Source organism: Podarcis liolepis, assembly GCF_965112155.1.
Source record: "Podarcis liolepis genome assembly, chromosome: 13".
Classification (NCBI taxonomy): Eukaryota; Metazoa; Chordata; class Lepidosauria; order Squamata; family Lacertidae; genus Podarcis; species Podarcis liolepis.
The window spans coordinates 23,264,027-23,279,857 of NC_139573.1; the positions used below are offsets into that span (position 1 = coordinate 23,264,027).

At 46.6% G+C, this 15,831-nt stretch overlaps 1 protein-coding gene across 3 annotated transcripts in view; it reads right to left on the reverse strand.

The window, feature by feature from the left end:
- RNF112 (ring finger protein 112) overlaps positions 1-15,831 on the reverse strand; it is a 23,333-nt gene continuing 7,502 nt past the window's right edge. For all 3 annotated transcript variants that reach the window (XM_083473023.1, XM_083473021.1, XM_083473022.1), the window contains 12 exons: positions 13,662-13,965; positions 12,963-13,172; positions 12,069-12,206; positions 11,154-11,258; positions 10,996-11,046; positions 10,148-10,204; positions 8,031-8,117; positions 6,791-6,911; positions 5,556-5,686; positions 3,145-3,198; positions 2,372-2,446; positions 1-1,669 (listed from right to left, as the gene is read on the reverse strand). In XM_083473023.1, coding sequence (XP_083329149.1) covers positions 1,127-1,669; positions 2,372-2,446; positions 3,145-3,198; positions 5,556-5,686; positions 6,791-6,911; positions 8,031-8,117; positions 10,148-10,204; positions 10,996-11,046; positions 11,154-11,258; positions 12,069-12,206; positions 12,963-13,172; positions 13,662-13,922 — 1,833 coding nt within the window. In that variant the 5' untranslated portion in view covers positions 13,923-13,965 and the 3' untranslated portion in view covers positions 1-1,126. The remainder of the gene's footprint in view (positions 1,670-2,371; positions 2,447-3,144; positions 3,199-5,555; positions 5,687-6,790; positions 6,912-8,030; positions 8,118-10,147; positions 10,205-10,995; positions 11,047-11,153; positions 11,259-12,068; positions 12,207-12,962; positions 13,173-13,661; positions 13,966-15,831) is intronic.

Sequence of the window (15,831 nt, forward strand, 5' to 3'; positions counted from 1 at the left end):
TAAAATAAATGAATGTATTTCCTGAAACAAGAGCCAAGAGAGGCTGGGTGGGCAGGGACAAGTAATAAGCAGCCCCCAAAGCCAGGAATATAATGCCGGGAATATAGAGTATTTCTGACAATGAATTTGCTTTCCTAAAACGTGTTGCGTCAGAACATCAAGTTTCTAGGCACTTCAGAATACACTATGGAGAATCAGTGGGAAGGTTTCCCTGAGGATAATGAGAGAGGCTTTATTCCCATGAACAAGTGCAAATTTCCCAGCAGCCTTTGCTGTTCAATAGAATCGGGAACTGCATCCCTCACTCACCTGACATTGCATACCTGAGAGACTGAATCAGCAGGGTGCTGAAACTGATTAACCCCCCATGAACATGGTAACAGCTGAAAGGTTTTGACCTCCTGAAATAAATTGCAGGGAGAGGGTGCAGCTTAACTACATGAAGAAGAAAATAACTTCTTTCCATTCCCTGACTTCACACTAGAGGCTAAAGTGAGGGCTCACTTTTCAATATGTACCTCTTTAAAGAGGTGGCAGTAATGTTTCTCCCAGGATGCCATTCTAGGATGCCACCAGGCTGCTCCCTAGCTTGTGTTGCTGGTGCTACAGATAGGCCAAGGAAAAAATAGGAAGGGTCCGATTTCCCCGTCCCCTCCACTCTACTTATTATCTCAGCATAGGTGTTGGGGGCAAAAGTAACCTGCAAAAGGGTCCATGATACTCCAGAGGCCCCCTGTTCTGCATTACCTGTCCTGGACACTGAAGGAAGCTGGAAATGGACACAGAAGGAAGCACTGCTCCCTTACCTACCACTAGAGAGAATGCAATCACCCTAGCATCAGAAGGCCGCATTACTAGGCCTCAAGTCATCACTAGTGTGTCACCTCTCCATGTTGATGAACACTAAGGGCATGCTATTTTGCTATCCCTTAACCAGCCACGAGAGGGAGAGGGAGAACAATTCTTAATGTGTTTTACAGGACAGTATGTAAGATCCATTCCCCTGCTGCCATCCACACCCTTGGAGATATGCCTGAATGAGAAAAGGAGAGGTGTGCAGGCTACAGTGATCTGCCACATGTTTGCAGCGGAAGCTGTAGGTCACAGGACTGCCTCTTTGTCAACCCTAAGGTGATTTCCGTGGCCCAATGAGGCACCTTTCGTCTGAGAGGCTGGTCTCCTCTTCACCCTCAGGGTCATCTTCACTCACATTCTTGGCCTCCTGGGTCTTCCTCTCCCCGATGCTGCTCCCCACGCCAGCCCCAACCCCACCCCCAATGACCGCAAAGGTGCTTGCGCCAGCCATGGTCCCAATGGCAAACGTAGTGGCAGTGCCAGTGGTCAGCACAATGGCTTCTGCGGCCAACACGGCAGCTGCCACGCCAGCCCCGATGGCTCCACCAGCTAACCCCACAGCACCCACGCCAATTGCCATCCCAGCTTTGAGGGCATGGGACTTGTAGCGACGGTGGTAGTGCTCCTTAAAAATTTGAGCTTCGTGCTTCAGGTGGCCCTCCAGCGACAAGATGGACTCTGTCCGGCCCGGCTCATCACCCTGCAGAGACTCCTCACACCGCTGCATTAATTCGCACTGCTTGCTCAGAAGGCGCTGCGTCATGGACTTGGGAGTCACTTGCAGGCCAGCAATCATGGGACGACAGAGCTCATCCTGAGTGGAAGAAGGAAAAGATGTGTCAGGGTTACAGAACTGGGTAGGAGGAAAGGGAAACAGAAAGGAGATGCCAGTTCATGACCCAAGACAATCCTACTTCATAGTAATACAATTGTATTTCTCCTGCCCTTTCTCCTAGAGGATCATACGGAACCCGTGGGGAACCTTAGGCCTGGGGGCTAAATGTAACTCTCCAGGCCTTTCTATCTGGCCCTTGGGGACTCTCCCCAAGCATAGCTAGATCCCCTCTTTGCTAGTCACAGGCTCCACTACTCCTACTTCAAGCCCTTCTTGCGAGTTTGTTGTTGTTTTGCCTTGCCATAATGTGTCCATGAATTCCGGCAATGCCTGGTGCTTGCCTGGATATCAGATGGATAGAGATGTGTGAGTGTGTGCAGAAACTAGCCTACTGTACAAAAGTAAAGTCACTCCTGCAGTTTCACACCCTATCCAAATCATCTAAAAATTTAAATGTTCCCAGACAGTTCTCTCAAATGGATCCTGCAGACGACACCACCCGTTCTCCCTAAAGTGCAACCAACAGTGGTCCAATATTATAAATATGTCCTGCCACCAGCAACCTGCACGGCACATTTATTTCCTTCTCCCAAATCCAACCCTCAGAAATTCCTCAAAATCTTCTTTGCAAACATTTTTCTTAACCCACAGCCACACCTGTTGATTTGGTTCTGCACATACCTGGTCTCTGATGAAATCTGCAAACTCCCGCCGCAGTTTTTCCTGGGTGTCCAGATTGTGTAAGGTGATCGCCATCTGGGGAGGGTGGAAGGAAAGAACGGAAGATTCTCATTTTTCAGTTGAGTCCGCAGAAACCCCATTGCCAGAAAAGGAAGGTAAGTGCTCATTCATGTACCAATCCTTCTTGTGCCGGCCATCTTCTTCAGTTTGCATACGACATCTTACTTGTGGTGATGGACAGGAATAGAGGAAACTGCCTTACACCCAGCCAAACCATTGGTCCATGTGGCTCAGTGTCGTACTCACTGACTGGGAGTGGCTCTCCAGGGTTTCAGGCCGTAGTCTCTCCCAGCCTTACCTGGAGCTGCCAGGGATTGAACCCTGAACTTTCTGCATGCATAATGAATAGTCTACCACTGAGTTATAGCCCTTCCCTATTGATAACACAGCAACAGAAGCTGTCGCACCCACACCCACTCACTGACCTCTCAGTCCCATCTCGAGAAGGTTTTTATTTCATTTATCAAGTGATGGACACCAGTGGTCTGCTATCCAAGCACTAACCAAACCCAGAGCTGCTTAGCTTCAGCAAGGTTATTGTATTATTTGCCATTGAGATGTACCCTGGCTGATGGATGCAGTGTCCAAAAATGCAGCTTCTGCTTAAATAGATCAAACAGGTAAGCCAAACGACAAGCAATATGGGGGCCTGGTCAAGGAAACAGAAGCAGGGCTGATCATGAACATCAGATGATGAGAGTGAAGTTTGATACCTGAGTGACTGAAGAGAAGCCAAACTTATACTTCTTCATCAGAGAGGAGAAATTCTGAAAAGGAGAGAGAAGAAAAGGAGTGGCATCTGAGGATGGGGTTTACAACTGTCTCCTCATACCAAAAGACAGTCACATACTGTCAGAAGCCACAGTGCTGCAGTTAAATACATTCACAGTCCACACATACATCACATTTGTTTTCCCACACTCGGAGTTTGTACATTCATTTGCTTTTTTTACAAACGATGTTTTGACTTTCAGCCCTAATAAGGCAACCTCACAGTTAAAGAGACCTTAACATTTAATTAATACAACTAGGATAATAAAAATATCAAGATTGCAATGAGATTTAGAACAAACAAACATAAGAAGCAGAACCAATGACAAACACAAGAGAAATGGAGTTCAAGCTAGGGCAACTGACAAATCCCAAAAAGGGAGAGAAAAACAAAAAAACAAATCTTGACTTTGGCATCATGGCCTAAGTTCCACTGCTGTGGAGTTGCAGCTCAGCCTGTGTGCTAGGACAAGCCACACCCACACTAACATTTGGACATGCTGAAGGGAGTCAACGGCACCACTGAATTGCAGCAGTGTGCCTGACGGAGAGGTCTCATATCTCAAACTTAGCAATAGCAGCACTGGCTACACTAGACCTGAAGTACAGCTTAGCAAGTGAGGTGAGTGGTAGGGATGGAAATGAGTTGGTCCCTGTCCCAAAATACATAGGAAGCTGCTTTATACTGAGTCAGGCCATTGGGTCCATCTAGCTCAGTACAGTGGTACCTCGGGTTAAGTACTTAATTCATTCTGGAGGTCCGTTCTTAACCTGAAACTGTTCTTAACCTGAGGTACCACTTTAGCTAATGGGGCCTCCAGCTGCCGCCGTGCCACCGCTGTGCGATTTCTGTTCTCATCCTGAAGCAAAGTTCTTAACCCAAGGCACTATTTCCGGGTTAGCGGAGTCTGTAACCTGAAGCGTCTGTAACCTGAAGTACCACTGTACTGTCTGTACTGTATGCTGGCCAGCAGTGGTTCTCCAGGATTTTAGGCAGGAATCTTTCCTACCTAGAGATCAAACCTTCTGTATGCAAAGGTGTTGCTCTAACACTGAGCTATGGATGCTCCTAATTAATACAGGATGTAGCAAAGTCAGAGCAAAATCAGAGTCCATTGGGCTCAGTACTGTCTACACTGACTGGCAGCACCTCTCCAAGGCTTCAGGCAGGAGTCTCTCCCAGACTTACCTGGAGATGCTAAGAACTGAATCTGGGACCTCTTGCATTCAAGGCAGATGTTCTGCCACTGTGTTACATCCACCCATTGGATATCAGCCAGGTCTAAATTATTTTTAGATTAGAACCAGTCCAAGAGTACACCCATCTATACACATACATACTAGCAACCTTTCTTCACATAGCCAAAACAGCATCACACAGACACTGAATCTTACTTCAACCCTGTGTTGCAACCGTTACATTTCAGAGAAAAACTAGACTTTGACTGGCCAGCTTTTAAGTCAGCCCCTACAGCTGTGCATTTAACAGTCACACGGTGTCCAGCCTTTAGCATGCAATAATGTTTAGCTCTGGGCTGTGAAAAACTTCACCTGCCGAAAAGCAACACAGGGATGAAGAACACCTGCCCTGCCACCAATGCTTAAGGACTACAGCTCCCACCATCTCTGACCACTGGCCACATTGGCTGGGGCTGATGGATCTTGGAGTCCGACAACAAGAGGGCCAACGGATCAAACTTCTGTCATATGTACATGTACATGTTAGGGCAATGTTTTTATTGGTCAATCTCTTTTAGCACATGCCTATACTTTAGTGCAATTAAACTCTACTTAACAGGAGAGCCTCTACTTCTTAATGGCAGTGTAGGGAGGTTTTCGGCAGGCAAAGTGCTTTTGCACTCAGCGTCTCCTTGCCCCCCACATTCCATGCCGGAGTAAGAGCCAGGTACCAAGACGAACTACCCCATCCCCCCCAATCCCGAGGGGGGAGGATTTGCAAGGATAATTACCCTCAATCGTCCTTGTTTTTCCTTTGCCAACAATCTCCTGTTGTCATGGGGTCAGTGGCGTAGCGTGGGGGGTGCAGGGGGGGCGGCTGCACCGGGCGCAACATCTGGGGGTTAGGGGGCGCAAATCCACGGGTTAGGGGGCGCAAATTACTTGCCTTGCCCCGGGTGCTGACAACCCACGCTACGCCACTGCATGGGGTCTTCCTCCATTAAGGCAGAGCGGAACCAAAAGCCTCTACTCTTTTATATAAGCCTACCCTAAGCCATCTCTTTGCACATAGCACATCTTCTTTGCCTAACAGAGCAGTGTGACGGGCAGAAATCCAACAGGTGGAATTCTCCATGTTCTGTCCAGATTAGAGACTTGATTCTGCATCTCTTACCTTCACCTTGGCTGCAAGTTGTGCCCCTGTAAGGGCTCTTCCCTCCTGGTCACTCTTTACATGCATTACAGCTGTTCTGGCTATGTCGTCCCCATAAGCCTCCAGGCAATCCCTAAAATCCTTATCCATGTCTGGAAGGGGAAACAAAAACAAAGCAGGCAATTCAGGCAAAGGAACTGTAACAAATGACGCTCTCAGAACAGCTGCTCCCCCTGGTGGCCACAAAGAATGATGCTGAAGGTTCAGTAGCCCTCCCCAATTTTACATTTGACCATGCCACTGAATATAAGGAGTGAGAAACCTAAAAGCACGTGAACAGAGCATTTGGAGCAGTAACTTAGAACCACAGAATTGTAGAGTTGGAAGGAACCCTGAGGGTCATCTAGTCCAACGTCCTGCACTGCCATCCATGGGTGGGCTCGAACCACCAACCTTCCGGTTAAAGGTTTGCATTCAATACCAGGAATGGGGAACATGGGGTCTGCCAGATGTTTTTGAACTCCAGCTCCCATCAACCCCAGTCAGGATGGTCAGTGGTCAGCGTTGATGACATGTCACATGTTCAGCCGCCTTGGTCTGGGGCTAGGCAATGAGAAGCTGTAGCTTCCACCCTCCTGCAGCCTGATCCAGGCTGCTGCTGCCCAGTTAGATATGGGTGGGAGAAAGTGAGAAGAAATGCTAGATGCAACATTTGTTTGCATCACATTTAGGTTTGACATAAGTGATGCCAAAGCCTGAGAAACTGGAAGGACTAAAGGACCCAAGTTATTGCAAGTTGTTTTAAACTGTTTTTAACATTTTGTGTTAGTTCTTGCGACCCACCCTGGGGCCTTGAAGTGAAGGGTTGGTAAATAATGAAAGAAGCGTCACTTCTTTTTTCTTCTTTTACATGATAGAAGTGGGGAAATTCTTTTCTATTGCTTTGGGGTTAAGTAGTACATGCTGTACTGCTTTCTATGGGCAGACTAAAGAAACAATGAGGACATCAAAGGGAACCAGTAATTCCAGCCGCCAGATAGCAGAATTAAGCAGTTTTCTCCTCTTTAAAGTCTTTGGCTAGCAAGGAGAAAACGCCACTATGGATTAACAAAGGAGTTTGGTATGGAACCAAAGCTCCACTCAGTGGATGAATGAGTGAACAGCTCAAATGCTGCACAGAGCTAATGCAGATTAGAGGAGCAAGAGTTGGATTTGGAGCTACTTGTGGGAATGATGGAAAGAGAAGAGGTTCTTACCTGCAAGTGTGCCCTCAGTTCCCACCACCAGCCTCTTGCCAGGGAAGGGCATCAGGTAGCAGCGGGTGCTGGTGCTCCTGAGGGCCTCCAGGGCCCGTGGGTGCCTTTTGGGATCCAGTTTCTGAGGAGAAAGAATGAGAGAGAATTAGATGTAGCCATCCAAAAACAACCACCCGGAGCCAGGCTTGTTGTGAATGGGACTTCTCAAGCACTCTTCCAAAGCAGCTAGTTGGGTTGGATTGATATATGCATATTCGTATTCATATTCATATTATTATTTATACCCCACACATCTGGCTGGGTTTCCCCCAGCTACTCTGGGCAGCTCCCAAAAGATTAAAAACAGAATGAAACATCAAACATTAAAAACTTCCCTAAGCAAGGCTGCCTTCAGATGTCTTCTAAAAGTCAGATAGTTGTTTATTTCCTTGACATCTGATGGGAGGGCATTCCACAGGGTGGGCGCCACCACCGAGAAGGCCTTCTGCTTGGTTCCCTGTAACCTCACTTTTATCTCTGCATGGTTTTCTAACCCATTCAACAAGCCATAACTTCAACAGTAAAAATAATAGAGCCGACAAAGCAAATGATAACTAATACAAACAGCAGTTGGAATAAAAATCCAGAATCCTACATAAGTCCAGAAGCTAAAAGCAATTAGAACAGAAAATCAGGAAGGGGAAAAGTACTTGGCACAAGAATTCAAATATGCCTATTGCAATGAAAGCAGTGGCCCAGTTACACCCACCAGGCCATTTCAGCCAAGTCATGCCCACTTACCCTACACCTGTCATCATATTTGATGCCAGGTGTGGGGTAGGTAAAGATGTGAATGGACCCAAAGGGCATCTCCTATCAACAGCACCTGAAAAGCACAAAGCTGTGCCCTTCAAAGTATGTGGACAAAAATGAGTTATCTGCATCACTGTGATGACAGATGAGTGACCCTACCCACCAGTTCAAGCTGCCCATGAAGGTAGATGAGATAAGGACCCACCCCACCAGTTGGATCTCATTCCCCATCCATGAATCAATGGGTCTGGATAAACAAAATGACCTTCTATTCAACCTTAAAAGGCCATAGATTGGGTACCAGGCAAGTCTTTCTTTGGAAGACATTCTATAAAATGGGGTGCCACCAACAAAAAGGCCCTCTCCCTGGTAACCACCTTACTCACATGGTTGGAATGGAGAAACTGGAGAAAGGCTCTCCATCCAATGCTTCCACTGTCACATTTACCTGTATGGTACTTTGGAGGTAATTCTGTCCCTCCTGGAATCCAAAGACAGGTGGGAAGAACCAGTCACGCACCAGGACATCAAGATGCTGCAACAGAAAGACGAAGCATGTGAACTGCTTTTCCTACAGCTACAATATGCTTCTATTCCTCTTACACAATTCCTTTCAATGACCACACTTTGAATACTGTGTCCAGCTCAGGCACTGAGTCTGAAAAGGGATAATGTAAGGCTGAAAAGGGATAATGTAAGGCTGTGCAGAAAAGTGCAACCCAAATGATGCAAAGAATATATCATTTAAATCGGAACCAGTGAAAGCAGTGAATGTCCTGTGTGAGTGTCTGGAGGTGGTTGGAAGGTGGATGGTGGTTAACAGATTGAGGTTGAATCCCAACAAGACAGATGTTTCTGGGGGGACATGGCAGGTGTGGGGTCTCCCTGGACCTGCATTGAGTAACTGCCACTAAAGGGCCAGTTTGCATTTCTTAGTGCAGAAAGTATTGAGCTGATGTGAAGCTACTAGAAGCTTCTCTGTGTGAGAGAAGCAAGCAGAAGGGTCGTGATTGTTTTGGTTATACCTTCTGGAAGCTGAGTACAGCTGGTTTGAACTGGTTCTCTTATCTCTTCCAATTAAGGTCATGCTGACTATAAATATAGGCCAGAAGAAGCCTGGGTTTTACTTTCTCTTTCTATCCCTCTTCCTTCTGGTGTGGTATTCTGTACATAGTATGCTTAGTGTTAAGGTTTAGTCTTGTTTTAAGTTTAAAAATTTTTGTAAGTGCTGCAACTGGATTTTTATTGACTCTGCCAATCCTGAATGTACTGGATTTGTAACCATTTATGCTCATTTGCCTTCAGCACCAGTAAAGCCTCTGGTCTATTTTTGGAAACTGCATCATGTTTAAGTTTTTCCTCCACACGTATGACAATGCATAGCCACTGGTTCTTTTGGACTCACCGCTGTCCATGGAAGCGCAGGTTAATCCAGTCAGATGGGCGGCTAATAATAATATTGGTATAATTATTAACAGTTGCATTTGTGCATTTTCACCTTAGGAAAAATGTAAATAACAGGGAACATGACAGAGGCATAGAAAACAATGTCTGGTGTCGAGTAATACAGAGAGGGACATGCTCTTTTTCCTGTCTCATCCATGGGTCATCCATGAATGGTGTGAAATTCAGAACAAACAATGGAGAATCTTTCCTCACATGGAGCATTGTTTTAACTATGGAAGATGCAGTGATGACCATCAACTTGGTCAGGATAAAGTTACCAATCGCTACCATTGCTACTGCTCAGGTATCAGAGGCAATACCAATTGCTGGAGAAAAACAAGTGGGAGAATGCCATTGTGCTCAGGTTCTGTTTGCAAGCTGAATAAAGCCGAACTTGGGAAGGTTCAGGGCAAAGAAAAGGAGGCATGCCTTCACACAGCACATACTTAAATGATGGGATTCTCCCCAAGCCATACTCCTTCCTTTGAGCCCTCCTTGCATTCTGATAACATCTCTTGCTTGCCTAGATGAAGGACGGAGAGGGGAATGCAAGTGTCTGCAGAAACATGCCTACAGTACAAAGGTAAAAGGCACGTCCCTTGGTTTTCTCATGTGTGCTTCTGGCCCTACTCACCATTGGCATGTGACACCTGGAAAGTGACCCAGAAAGAAGCATGGCCCTTTGGATGAATGAAATTCCCAACGTTGGGATAGGCAGAATTGCCCAGAGCTGATTTACATATGAATTGGGCAGACAAATCAATGTCTGCCCAATTATATATCGGTTTTGCCTTTTTCATTCCATATAGAGGTGTTGTTTTGGGTTTGTGACACTCTCCTTATGATTGAAAAGAAATGCAAAGGGGTGTTTTAAAAAGCAACAACAAAAACAGTGGGAAGAGCAAATTATTGGGCGCTTGCAAATGAGAGAAAAAGAGATGTGGGTGCCAGGCAGAGGAACACGAGGCTGGGAGAGGTGGCTGAGGCGATGGGAACCCAGGAACAAAGGAGCTCTTTGACAGATCGGCGAGGCGGAGAACACGAACATCATGGCAATCGTAGGAGAAGGAAAAGAGAATGGAACAAAGAGAAGGAAGTGGAACAGCCGGTGCGCATTACCTGAAAGGGCTTTAATCTGCAGGAGCCTCCTACCATCTCAGCTACATACATGAACATCTGTGGGCAGAGGAAATGGGAGACCCACCCAGGAAATGAAGAAATCTGGTTTACTTAGCCCTTTAGCCCAGCCCACAATATCTATTCCCCTCTCAAGAGGCCATGGGCTTCAGAAGCAAGGAGCCAAAACCACACAGGATAAATTTATGACTATGGTATTTATTATATTGTGGTATTAGTTATGTACATCACCATTTGTATCCCCACCCCCACAACAATAGTTGGAGTCATCTCATTTTATGGTCATAATATCCCTTGGAGGTAGGCAAAGCTGAGGAAGTCTTGACTGGTCCATGATTAGTTGCATGGTTGAACAACATTCAAACTCAGTCCACAGCAATCTTGGTCCAAAAACTCGATCTACAACATCTGGAGGCCTACAGGTCAGGGAAAGGTGCCCTAGGGATTAGTTGCCTTTCACTGCAATGTGCAGCATGGCTTACTCAAGCCATCTCTTGGCATCTGCTTTTCCAGCATTTTCTGTCAGTGCATGGATTCTCTGCTTGCAGTGTGAGGCAGTTTTGGCTGCATGGATTGTTCTGCTGGGCAGAAACCTGCCTTTTGTCTATCAGGGACTGTTAGACAAAAAGAAACTTTGTCCCTTCCAGTTCTATATATCCAGCCTTCTGCTTTCCTGGAACTTGGGGGAACTCAGGAATTCTGGATCTTGCCCACCCACCTTTCTAGCCCACATGGAGAGAACCAGCTATTTTTATTCCAGCCAACTATTTTCCTCATCCTTCCCCTGGATAATGCCCAATTCCCCTTTCCCCTTTTACAATCCTACTCACCTCCAGGTATTCCAAATCTGGGTCCTTCATCATGGTGGCCAAATTGAGTATCTAGGAAGAAACAACAGGGGTGTCAGAAGATGCGCTGAACTTACTTTTGCAGCAGGAAGGAAGAAGAGAAAGCACACCTGGAAAGGAGGGATCTGGCAGGAACCCACCTGATAGGAGCTGAGCAGCATGGAGAAAGCTGAGAGCTTGACACCATCTTCAACGTTTCTTTCCACATCCATTGACCCCTCTGTGTCCACCAAGAACATGGCAATCTAAAGGGACAGTAAGAGATTAACGGACTCTCATGGGAGAAGTTTCCTGAGAGAAAAGGAATTAGTTTGGCCGGCGGGCTCCAAAGTACCTACTTATAGCTTATAGGTGGCATGTGTCTGTTGTGATGGTAAGCCATATTGGCTTCCTGTCCATTGCTGAGCCTAAGTGGGTGGTATGTGCCTTGAACATCCTAAATGTCTTGGGGTCCAAATTCCCCATGAAGTTCTTCTTCTCGTACTGGCCAGCCAATGTCATGAGATCTTCCAGAGAGGCCCTGATCTAAATGCCCACCATAGAACTTAGAGGATGTGCAGTGTAGTATAATGGTTAGAATATCAAACTAGGATCTGGAAGGCCAGAGTTCACTCAGCCACAAAGCTCACCAGATAACCACAAAAAGTCACTGTCTCTTAGCCTAACAGACTTCACAGGGTGGTTGTAATTCTGCAAGGAGAGAGCCTTTTCTGTGGTGACACTCCAACTTCAATCCCCAAGGCTGCAGTTCCAGTACTAACATTATAAGCTTTACAATGCAAGGAGAAGACATTCCCATTTGCCTGGGCATTTTAGTACTTTGGACCACAACTCCAGTACTGGCTGAGGCTTATGGGAACTGTAGTCCACAACATCTAAAGAACAGCAGGATGGGGAAGGCTGAGTTAGGATGCGAGGAGTGTGGGGCAGAGATTATGTGGAAGGAAAGTATTTCTGGGATGACCAGAAGGTCCCATTTCCACTGAGGGAGAGAAGCTTTCTTCCTCTTGTTCTTTCCCTAGTTACCTTCACAGCCTGTGCTGTGCTGTTCTTACCTTTTCATGTTCACTCTGGACCCAAAATGGCCGACTCCATATCCACACACCCTTGGTGGTGGTGTTAGGTCCTGGTCGCCATTCAAAACCCGTCAGTGCTTCATCTTCCTGACCCATCCATGATCCGTCCTCAGCCTCCTGTCAACAAGGAAGAAAGGCAGAGGATGGTGATCTTGTTAAACCCACAGAATGTTCATGAAGACAGGGCATAGAAAGGCAAGCTATGTGGTATTGAGCGAGATAGGACAATACCACTCTCCGATTCAGAACCCATAAGGGTGGAAGAGAGTAAGAGTGCCTCTGGTTGCCCTTCCCATCCACCTGGAGCACCTGCCCTGCATACAGTGTATGTCTCTGAATACCAATTGTAGAGAACTGCAAGCGGGGAGAGGACTGTTGTACTTAGGTTCTATTTGAAGGCTTCCCATAAGTATCTAGGTGGCCACTGTGAAAACAGGATGGACTACATGAAACTTTGCCCTGATCCAGCAGGGCTCATCTTCATATACCTCTGCTACCCTTAGATGTCCACACAGCTGCTTAACTTCTGCTCGGATCACAAATGTGTGCCAGGGTATAATTTGAAGGTGCATGTGGTCACCACTTTGCTAAAGCTAAGCAGGTCTGGGTCTGGATGGCTGATCACATGCACACTGCCCTCATTTAAAATGTCAGGATATAAACAAAATAAAATAAATAATATTTCAGCTCTGACTTGCACTTGCACAAAATCCCATTTTGTACAGCTGATTACCTAGATGAGATGGGGCAACATGATCCGTGAAGGACAGTCATTCAAGCCAGACCCTTTTCAAATGGAAATTCTGCAAGCATCACCTATTGACCCACCCTAACAACACACACACAGAGAAGTTCCCATGCATTTGTTCTCACCAGGTTCTGAAGCCGCCGTAGGAGAAAGTTCAGCAGGAAGGATTTTCCTCGCCGTTGCTCCCCAAGAATGGAGACCAGGCAGACGGGGGCGTCCTTCACCTGCCCCTGCTCCAAGCAGCGGCTCAAGGCTTCCTCATCCAGGCAGAGATCTCCATCATCATCCAAGCCCACCAGCTGCACTGGCTTTCCTGGCTCCAATACCAGTATCTCCTGAAAGAGAAGGGAGATAGATAGGTCACCCAGATCTGAAGATGCTCCACAGTCTGGCAACCCCATGGATCTTAGAGACATCAACACAGAAGAAAGCACAGCAGATCAATTTATAATCGTGATCAGTTTTACATCAGGCTGGCAACTGAGCGTCTGTGCACCAAAATCTTGCTAGTAGATGACGACTGTTGGCCACCCACTGTATATACAGCTCTTCCTTTCTTGACCAATAAATCTCACCACAGCAGGCTAGAATTTTAAGGTGTTTTAGGGCATATTGCTATTTGGAGGTGAGCATTCATAGCATTCATTTTCTATTAGGAAAACTCATTGTCAGAGGAGGAGCTAGGAAAATGCAAAATATGATTCCCCAGCCAGCACTTGCATTGATGCTATGATTCCTTCATGTTGCATCAAGTGTCCTAGTGGAAACGGCATAAGATGGTTACTTATATAAGCCACTTTAAGCCTCCCCAGATTGGGTCTTACCAGTTCCTCCTCAACCACCTCCTTTACAGGCAACTGTCCAATTTTTTCCACCAGGCTCCGCAGCCGAGTGTCCGGGATCATCCTCTCCCGGCTGCAGGGATGGCGGCATTCGGGGCAGCGGTACCCATAGCGTGAGGTTCCACTCCAGTGGGCAGTGAGGCAGACCCTGCAGAAATTGTGCCCACAGTCAATGGATACAGGGTCTTCAAAGGGTTCAAGGCAGATGGAACAAGTTATGTCCTCTTTCAGGTCCTGGATCATGCCTCCTGCAGACGTCTTTGTGGGGCTTGCCAGTGAGCTCAGCCTGCAAAAAGCAAACAGATAAAATACAAAGATGAACAGTGAAACTCTGGTTTCTGACAGTACCTCATTCTGCTGTGTCCACAAATAAGGCCTTGGTTAAAACCCAACTGTAATCATGTTTACGCATTTCACTCAGTTAATTGCCTGGGATGTGACCTCCCCTTGCTGAATGCTCTTTCTTGAAAGAGCAAAGTTGAAGAAGCCGTTTGCAATGTGCTCCCGATGAATATCAGGCTTCTGCTTAGACTCTGAAGGACCCTGAATTCTGTTTATGCCAGCTGCTGTGGAAAAGAGAGATGGGGTACATGAGCAAATCCACCTGCTCATTTCCACCTGGCAACCCTGCTGATATTTAGGCCCATAAGTTTCCTCAGGATTGGGAAGGGGGAAGAAACACCAGCTGTGGCTTACTACCTGATTTTCAGCCTAGAGATGCCTTCTCTCAAGACATTGGAGGATCCTGAATTCTGTTTATGCAGGCTGATATGGGGAAGAGTGATGGGGTAGGTGAGTAAACCTGTCAACATTTCTCTACCTGGTAGCCCTACAGATTTTGAAGCCTATGAGTTTTGTTGTGACAGAGAGTGAAAGAGAAACACCAGTTAAGGCTTATTGCTTAGACAAGGAGCTATAAACCCCAGACCTGTTCTTAGATTGCCTCTGGGCAGGGCAGGCAGTCTGAGGAGGATGACTCATAGAAAAAGCTTCCTGGAGTTAACTCCTTATGCACACACCAAGGTAGACACACAAAGGGTACAAAAATGAACTTCAGGAGACTTGAGTCCTACAGTGACACATGGGAATGCTCCCCTCTGCAAAAGAAGAAGAAGAAGAAGAAGAAGAAGAAGAAGAAGAAGAAGACGAAGAAGACTTCAGAGTGTTTATCTCCTTATGAAAGTATTGTCCCTTGAACTAAAGACATCTTAGCAGCGATGTGCCCATCATAGTATTATTACACTTAGAACTCACCAATGATTCCAATGAAGTCAAGGTGTCCCAACTCAACCCACTTTTATCCTCTCAACAACTCTGTACCATACCCTAGGCCAGTGGTGGCAAACCTGTTGGAGATTGAGTGCCCAAACTGCAACCCAAAACCTACTAATTTATCGCAAAGTGCCAACACAGCAATTTAATATGGGATAATAATTAACATACCATAATAAAATGAGCTGGGGGGCTGCCCTGAGTTGTTGAGCTTGGGGGGGGGGGCTTGGAACACAGTTGATTTTTGGGGGGGAGAAAAACATTCTCACACATTATAAACGCTTCCTATGGCACGCGGAGCAGAAACAACACATAGTCTCAAGGATCGCAGGCAGCAACCAATCAACAAAAACCCTTGACAAAGTCACCAATCGCAGGAACTACAGCCTGCTGGCTGCCAAAAATCCCACCAATTGCTGGGGGTGGGGAAGGAATACAGCTACTTTGTGGAGGTAAACTGCCTCTAAGCTGCTGCGGGGGGGGGGGGGAGTGGTTTACTCACGAGGAGGCATGGGGGGAAGTGGCTGCCCAATTTGAAAACCCCAAACAACGGCACTGCTGGCATGAAGGCACGTGCCAACAGAGAGGGCTCTGCATGCCCACTCTGGCACCTGTGCCATAGGTTCGCAACCACTGCCCTAGGCAGATAGTGATTGGTCTGCTGTCCACCCATCAAAGGACAAGGATGATTAGGGATTTGACTCTGAGTTTCCACAGTACAGTCTGACACTCTCATTCCTATGCTACAGTGGCAGTAATAATCATGAAAAGAAAGGTTGAATCAAATCTAGATATTGTGCTGATTCTTTCAGACATCATTTCCTAAAACATGCATTTCTTTTTCTTTCCTGGTAGAGCCAGTGTGGTGTAGTGGTTAAGA